Here is an 8,857-nt window from a genome sequence, read left to right on the forward strand (position 1 = left end):
AATCATCTTCCTTTAAACACTAAATTGTCTTGAAGCACCATAAGATCATTGTGAAATGATTAAAACGAATAATGTGAAGCTATATAAATGTTGTCACTTCATCATTTAATTCATCATGGTTCCTTTATTACTAATTACACCTTAAGGGAACTTTTTTTTCCTTAAATTCTAATTATTATTAACTTGATTTGAAGTTCTATAAACATTTTGTGAAAAAGACTAAAATGTCTAATTTACAACCCCTCCCCCAATCTTCTAATTTCATAGTCTTCAACTTTTCCTTGGTTACCAACCCACTTAACACCCTCAATATATCACAAGTAAGTCCTCGATTAATTATACAATATAATATATTTATTAATTAGTAGAATAGGAGAATGTGAAATGTTACATATGTATATTCTTCTAGTCCATAGAAAGAATCGATGCAATTTAAACTAAACAAAAAAATCCAACAACCCCTTTGCATAGTTTCATATTTATATGGATCTGGATTATAGAATCTAAAAATCTTTAGCATTGGTTCAGACTAGAAAATGTGAACTGCATAGTTTCAGATTTCTTTGGACATAAAGATATCGTGGTTCCAAATACATAATTGAACATCATACACATAACACAACTTTTACTAAAACCATATATCATCTAACAACATGTATGCTTCATATACATTATTATTTTAACATACATAATTGTATTACGCTCATATTTCAGTACACATCATGTCAAATAACACATATAATGCAGACCGCACATCATGCACAATAAACAAGTAGAAAACACTATACAAATATGACATGCATGTTAAATATCATTTTGACATGGTGCTCTCATGATCGAGCTGGATTTTATATTTGCATACTGAACTTGTTGCAGAGGCAACCATGTTACTTGAGCCAGTTACACAATCCAAACCTACTCAAAAGCTATGGCATCTTTAGGTACTTTATATATCCAGTCTTTTCATACCATTCTTATCTTGTGTGTCTTCTTGTCACTGTGCTTACACTATGTCCATTGCATCCAACAGATCCTAAAACATATAAAGCTTGCAAATCTGAACATTGGCTAGCAGAAGAATATTCAACACAACAAGAATGTTCTAAGTAAGCAGCAATTAATATTCACGATCATAGTGCTTCCGAAGATTTTGAATCAACTCTGTTAGCATTTTGAATCAAGTGTCTGAACGAGCAACTAAGTCGTCGCAATGGTATGACCATGCATAGTCATTGAGATACAATGCAACCTGTACATCAATGTCGCTGGATGATCCTGTAAACACAGTAGTAGAATCTCAAATGCATTTTTCTGACAAACTCCATTCAGCGAGCACGTGACAGAATCAGACTCTTCATCGTCGAGCTTTCGCAAGATTGCCTCTCACTTTTAAAGATGGCGTTAGAGCTCAACTTTTCGTCTCCGATTACCGCAATCTCAGAACCGGTTGTCGTGAGAGGACAAAGGAAGTTAAACCATGGTTTGATGGTTACGATTAAGGGACGGGGTTTTCACTCATCTTAAGCGGGTCGACTCCGTGAGTTGGAATGCAGAGATCTCAATCCCTTTGATGTGGAAAAAGATCGTCGTGGAAAACGATTGTCGTGAATTTGAAGATCTAGATCTTTGTTGATTTGCTGTAGTTGTTTGATCTTGATCTTGAAAGACTTATTGCTCATTGAATTGTTTCTTAAAGCTTGTAAGACGTGTTATGGTAATATGTCGCGCAGTCAGGAAAATCACGAGAGATTTTGTTACCAAACACATCGATATTATAGATCCTTTGTCTCTAGACTACAATCTGGGACGTAGCTTCAGTTTCGTAACAAAATCTCGTGATTTTCCCAGATTGTTGTCTGCAGACAAAGGATCTATAATGTCAATGTGTTTGGTAACAAAATCTATCTTGTGATTTTCCTGATTGTGCGGCATATCACCATAACAAATCTTACAAGCTTCAAGAAACAATTCAATGAGTAGTAAGTCTAAGATCAAGATCAAACAACTACAACAAATCAACAAAGATCTAGATCGGTTTCACGACAATCGTTTTCACAACGATCATTTTCCACATCAAAAGGAACGAGGAGATCTCTGTATTCCAACTCACTAAGTCAACAATATGGGGCATAGCATCAACAAAGCTAGCTTCTTTAGGATAAAAAATGTAATTGCTTTTGGTGCTAAGAGGATGGTGAGATTTATAAAATGCACGGATGAGAATCAAATCGCTGAATGGGATTGGAGACCGTATCTCAAAGAAACCATATGCTTATATTACGTCAAGTGGGTTGGCCCATTTTGGACTTAGGTAACTAAGTCATGCCTGACCAGCTAGGTTGGCCTTGGTTTTACAGTGTATTTGAGCTTGGTAATTAAGGCGGGTTGGCCCATTATGGACTTAAGTAACTAAGTCACGCCCGACCCAGTTGGGTTGCCTTGGTTGTACAATGTATCTGAGTTTGCTAATTAACCTGGCCCGGTTAGGTTGCCTTGGTTGTACAATGTATCTGAGTTTGCTAAATAACCCGGCCCGGTTAAATTGACCCGGAATGAACAAACATTATAATAAATGGATTGAAAAGCTCTATTTGAATTATTATAAAATTAAAATCAAGGCTTTTGAATTTACAGTAAAATAATCAAACGACATGAGAATTTTTGTAAAATAAACCATCTTTAGGACAAAACTCAATGCTTATAAATTTTATGGGCAAAAAATACAGGTTAATTTCTATACTAACTCCCAATTTATTCAGCCACAAAAAGAGTGACCAAGTTACATGCACTTTCACATTTGTACTACAAAAATATAGATGCTTCAGGTTTTGGTATGAATGATAACAAACTTTCGCCAAATAATTCAAACACTGGTGGCAGCAATTGTCCTGCATCTATGTCATCTTTCCAAGCCTGAGCTAGAATGGGAGAGTTTTCTTTGGGTAATTGACGACCCACTGATGATGGCGCGCCCATCATGGGGGAAAACCCACTTGTTGACCCCTGCATGTTGTCAACTGACATGGAATTCATTGGTACCACAACTCCAGTAACACCTGTTGCAAATTAAGATTGTTAAACTATCAAGTTAATTCTTAAACTTTTAGGGGTTAACAATTCTTATCACAAAAACGAGTTAATTCACATGTAAACACTCTTATGCATCAAAATAAAGTAATACCTGGCATTGCAATCATGGCTTTTCCATTGCCATTTGACGCTGCGCGAGTTGGAGGGGAAAGCAAACTGCTTATTCCTTTGACCTTTTCGTGCATATTTTGGCCTACTGCACACTGTAAGGTTTATGACTTCAGTAATAGTTAAGTAAAAGATGTTCAGAAAAAACATAGATTGATGCATTGCTAAAACTAGGTATGTTGCCACATCATTCAATGAGAATTGAGAACACGTTGTCAAAATGACTGCGACAACACATCATTTGAAAACACTGTACTTTATTTCTGGATTGTATCAATATTAAACTCAATTACAAAAGTTACAACTCACCAGCAAGGCTCCGTAAACTTGCCATGCTTCTTGCCTTTTTATTTCATTCTTTTGCTTCTCAAGTTGCATTTCTGGCACAAGAAGATGCAAATATGGCTCGAGATTTGGAATTATAAGCAAGCGAACCTACTCAAATGAAGGAACATTAGGAATTAGTTGACATACACAATTAGATGTTCTAAATCACACAGCATAAAAGCCACCCAAGAACTCCAAAAAAAGACAAATTAAGGATGTAATGTGTTAAGTTAACAACAAATGCAGAGATTTGAGATAGTAAAACCACATTTAGAGGGAAAACGGAAGAGCGGCTTTTTCTTATTGACCACAAGAACTAATCAAATGGTTAAAAGAATGTATGCTTGTATTAATATTAGTCATAGCTACCTTCATTGAGCTATTAACCTCAGAAGAGCATCAAATGACTAATGGAACCAATTTTACAACTACAAGCCGTTATCTAACAGTTCTGCTAATATTAAAACAGAGGCTAGAAGATGTATACCATTCTTGATCCAAGAGCTGCTATTCCTTTAATTGCACCATAGTGTTGAGGCAGAGCTTTTGTAGGATCCAAGAAAGTATGAAGAAATGTCCTCGTTACACGGGGCTGAAGATTGTGATACATATGCCCAAATCTGTAAAACTCAGACTAAGAACATAAGAAAAGAAAAAATGTAATCAATTGATGCAAACAAGCTTGGAATTTTCATTTTGATAAATTTCATAGTGCCCACAACACACATAAACTTATGAAGCATGAAGTCTAACATTGACACCGGGACACAGCAACACCATTAATGTAAAAAAAATAGGACATCCACACCAATATATATTATAATATATATTATAATATAATTATAATTAATTTAAATAAAATATTTAAAACAAGATATTATAATATGCATTAAATTCCCATTTAAGGAAGTCACAAGAGCTGAGAACTATCAAATTAAATTATAATTAATGAGATCTGCATTAATTTAACTCTTATCATCTATTGAAAGAAGGTCCACACCTTTTGCATATCAAAGCAACAAGATTAGCACTGAAATCCCTAAGCTCCCAGTGATTATCGGACAGTCTGTTTCCAAGCCTTTTTGCAACAATGCAAGTAATGATAGGCGGCATCAATTGGTGCAACTGATAGAATTTGACAAAAATTAGATAGAAACTAAAATTCAGAAGACATGTATTAAAAATCAAGTTTCAGTAAACTACAACTGCCCTTCCGACTTTGCTTCAGAAATCCAGATATATCCCAAATTTTGATGGAGTCATTATGTTTATTTACAATATATAGACCAGTGATCAACCTTACAACCTCATAAGCATTACTATAGAAGGAAACAAGCAAAGACGATTAAAATAGCACCGTACTTACATAAAGTTCTATGTGTATGTGAGGATTTTGCAAAAGGCTCCGGACAAGGCGCATCGAAGCAAATAAATTATTTAAATTATGTAGATTTCGAGCCACCTGATAGGACAAGGGAAAAAAAGATAAAAATGAGTACTAATAAAGTCTATCTCGCACTATATATAAAAAATTGGGTTAAAGATGTTTTCGCCTGTTGCCATTTGAACAAGCTCGGGTTTTCCCTTTGTATACCCTTGTAATTTAAGACTTATTAGTTTTACACCCTGTACAAATTACATGATGTGGCAGGGAAAAAACAAAACTCATCCCAAATGGCAGGGGTAAACACACCTTTAAGCCTGAAAAGTTTAACCGAAATCATAATAGACATAAAATTGGCAATACCTCATCAGCAACAAAGCGTGTGAAATAAGGAACTAAAGGATGGAGTCCTGAGTCAGTTGCCAAGGTGACCAATGCTCTTCTGAAAGGAATGGACCCAGGCTTATTCAAAATCAGCTCTATTATTTTTTCGTAGTAAAGCTGTAGAGGAAACAAGGTGGCTCATTAATGTTGATCACTAAACAAGAAACCACTTCAGAATAATGCATCCCATATGATGCGTATACCTGAAGCTCTGTCGTTATTATATGTTTAACAGGTAATTTAACATCAACAGGAAGCCCGTCTTCTTTATATTCAGTTTTTCTTATCTCAGGGGTAGCTGCAAGTAACATATGGAAACAAAATTGTCAATAGTGTGAAAACCAAACTTCCCAATCGTGTGGAACAAAATAAAAAGGAGTTAAATCATGCAGATAAAACAACAACCAAGCCTTATCCAACTAAGTGGGGTTGGCTACATGGGTCAACTTCCGCCATAATGTTCTATCCAAATCGTTAATCACGAGATCTTTCTTAATAATTTCTCTTATAGTTTTTCTAGGTCTTCCTCTATGCTTAGTTGTTTGACTCTTTTCCATCTGATCTACTCTTCTTACCACAAAATATACATGTCTTCTCTCTACATGCCCAACCCACCTAAGTCTATTTTCCATCATCTTTTCTCCTATAAGTGCTACCCTAACACTCTCTCTAATCTCGAGATCTTTCATTTCAGATAAAAAAAATAAAATTCACGCCAGATATAATCTTCAATACTATAGCACCAGATATAATCTTCAATACTATAGCAGGTAGGCTTAATAGGCAGAAATCAATAACGGTAACATGAACTATGCAATGAGGCTTCGTGAATCCAATATACTAAGGAGCACTTAAATCTAAATAACTACCTTCAGTCGGAGCATTTTCAGGTATTGCAGGTTGCACACCTTCAATAGCCAACCAATGACTGGTAATCGACGTATCAAGAGGGGCTTTCGGTAAAGGTTCTTCAACCAACTATTAACATCAAGAAAAATCATGAGAAAAAAAAAATCATATCAAGCAATTCTTCAACCACCTCAATCAACACAAAAAAGTCCACAACTATAAGTACCTACAAAATTCTTACATCTTTAATATCCACATCCCTGTCGTCAATGTAGAACAAATCATTATGCCCAGGAGCTCTTTTGAACCGCAGATTATCTTTAGACGCGAAACCATATATCGGCTGTTACATACATAAACACAAACGGAAACTGAAACCATACAAAATGATAAAGATTATACATAATTAAACAAGCAAACGGACAACAAGTTGCGCTTTAAATCTTTTTTAAACGGTAAAATCAATCGTCTTAAAAACAACATTTATTATCCTACACAACATTGCTATTCAAGAGTCTTTATACTCGATTCTTCTGGTACTAGAAAACCAAAAGTGTCAAACTGCGACGATAGCGACAACAACCATTACGACGTATTTAAAAACCCTAAAGTAAAGGAAATTTACCTCTAAATTTCGCAATGCGAGTGCACTGTCAACATCCTCAGCAGTGAGAAAAGTTCTCATGGAATGACGCATACATTTAATAGACTCCTGTAAGTAAAGTTCAAAATTCAAAATCATTGATGAAAAATTGAAAATTGGGGGAAAAGGGGTTAAAGAAGAATAGCTACCTGCATGATTTCGCGGATGCGATATTCAAGATCGGGAGCAACGGCGAGGGCAACATCGGGAGATAAATTGGGGATGCCAAGTGTTTGTGAAATTACTTCAATGGATTCCTTTGGAATCACACTCATTGATTCGAAGTAATGAAAGAGTTACAGGGTTTTTTTTGTGGAAGGTGGGAATGGAAAAGTGAGGTTAAATTTGTTGTGATGTTATATTAAGCTCTGTTTTCTTTCTTTTTTTTTTTTTTTTTTTTTACTGTTGTTAGGCTTGTGTTTTCGTTGAATTAAGAATGAATCTATAACTATAGATAAAGATAATACAAATTTTTGTACTGGCCTTTTTTTTCTACTGATTTTACCCTTTGTAATTTCTTATTTTTCAAAAAGTATTTTTATAATATTTTTAAGTTTTGGGTTGGTTTATTATCTTCTAATTCAAATTATGTGTTTTATGTTAAAATTAACTTTCAATTCAAATTATGTTTTTTTTTTTAATTCACATGATTATATAGTTTTCTTATTGTTTTTCGTAAGTGCAGTCTACTTTTAATATAATAAAGTAGATGACATATGAAATTCTATAATTATTTCTCTAATCACCAATTTGAGGTGATAAACGGGGACATAGATGTAATTGCATCTCCTTTAATACTTTAATTAATAAATAAAATTTTTAATCATCTAGTAACCTTTCAATTATCCCTTTTTTTGTTTTACCATCATTATAACGTGAAAACGTTTTTTTGGGAATTGTGCAATCTTTCTTGGAATACAGCAAAACCACCTCCACACTTCTTCTCTTTGATTTCTAAGAAACCCTTCAATTTTCTCTCATTAATCTATATATTATGGCTTTTGATATCAACCAACAAAACATAAACTACAAACAATTAGGTTTAGCTCTTCTTCCTCTTCCATTACATCCATCGATTTTAGTTTTTTTTTCATTTACTTCTGCAATTCCACCCCAATGATTCACGGTATTTTGTTTTTAACGATTGCTGTTTGAAGTTTTCTATTTTTCATTTTATGCAGAATATGAGTCGAAAATTTGCAGGTACCAATGAATCATGCGAGTCGTCACCCCTTCGATTTCTTATTCATCCTCTATATTAAATCAACCATTCACAGACTATTGCATCTTCCATTTTCATCACTCATCAGTCATAAAAAAAATTCCATTCACAGGCTATTGTATCTTCCATCTTCTTCCCTTGAAACAATGCATCGATGCAATTGGACTTGGGCAGATAAATTCTCAGGAACACGTAAAGCTAGAGCTGTCAAATGGGCCGGCCCGGCCCAGCCCGCTTCGGCCCGGTGGGCCAACGTTTTTTAATGGCCCGGCCCGGCCCAGCCCAATTACTAAATGGGCCACATAAAATGAGCCCGGCCCATTTACCAAAGGCCCGTGCGGCCCAATGGGCTAGCCCGGCCCGTATTTCAATATTATAATTTAAATTTTATAAAAAGGATGTAATGAATAAATGCAATACAACATAAGTAGAAAGTCATCATAAATGTATATAAGTGATGTTTAAAATATTTATACATAAATATATATGAATACCACAAAATCATCCATGAAAAAGTATAAAGTAACTTAATATTATCACAATTACTTATCAAATTTTCTCTACATCTCACAACCATTTCCTTGATCACATCATTTTGAAAATATATCTTGATCCTCTTTAACTTTTCTTTATGACTTGAAAACACATTTATAAAATCATATCTTATCTCAATCTTTTTTCTCCAAAATTTACCAAAATCTTTTTTTAATGGGCCAGCCCGAAGCCCGCTTGGCCCGGCCCGGCCCAGCCCATAAAAAACATAGGCCCGGTGGGCTGGCCCAAAAAGACAGGGTCGTGTTTTTTTAAGATATTTTGCGGCCCGGCCCGTGCTAAATTGTAGGGCTTATGG

At 34.9% G+C, this 8,857-nt stretch overlaps 1 protein-coding gene across 1 annotated transcript; it reads right to left on the reverse strand.

Annotated features, from left to right (window-relative positions):
* Positions 1 to 2,191: 2,191 nt before the first annotated feature.
* Positions 2,192 to 7,153, reverse strand: LOC131662354 (transcription initiation factor TFIID subunit 6-like). The gene is made up of 12 exons (XM_058932122.1): positions 6,935 to 7,153; positions 6,768 to 6,854; positions 6,384 to 6,485; positions 6,163 to 6,271; positions 5,497 to 5,591; positions 5,273 to 5,410; positions 4,892 to 4,987; positions 4,526 to 4,650; positions 4,013 to 4,145; positions 3,508 to 3,633; positions 3,182 to 3,293; positions 2,192 to 3,056 (listed from the first exon to the last, which is right to left on the reverse strand). The coding sequence occupies exons 1-12, from the start codon at positions 7,058 to 7,060 to the stop codon at positions 2,803 to 2,805; spliced, it is 1,503 nt and encodes a 500-aa protein (XP_058788105.1). The 5' UTR covers positions 7,061 to 7,153; the 3' UTR covers positions 2,192 to 2,802.
* Between the last annotated feature and the right edge of the window lie 1,704 nt (positions 7,154 to 8,857).

Source organism: Vicia villosa, linkage group LG3, assembly GCF_029867415.1.
Source record: "Vicia villosa cultivar HV-30 ecotype Madison, WI linkage group LG3, Vvil1.0, whole genome shotgun sequence".
Classification (NCBI taxonomy): domain Eukaryota; kingdom Viridiplantae; phylum Streptophyta; class Magnoliopsida; order Fabales; family Fabaceae; genus Vicia; species Vicia villosa.

Excerpts from the sequence above, each read along its gene's own strand:
- LOC131662354 (XM_058932122.1), bottom strand. The coding sequence starts at position 7,060 with ATGAGTGTGATTCCAAAGGAATCCATTGAAGTAATTTCACAAACACTT. Across the intron at positions 4,988-5,272 it reads CACGCTTTGTTGCTGATGAG|GTGGCTCGAAATCTACATAA; the intron begins GTATTGCCAATT and ends TTGTCCTATCAG. Across the intron at positions 4,146-4,525 it reads GTTGCTTTGATATGCAAAAG|ATTTGGGCATATGTATCACA; the intron begins GTGTGGACCTTC and ends TGAGTTTTACAG.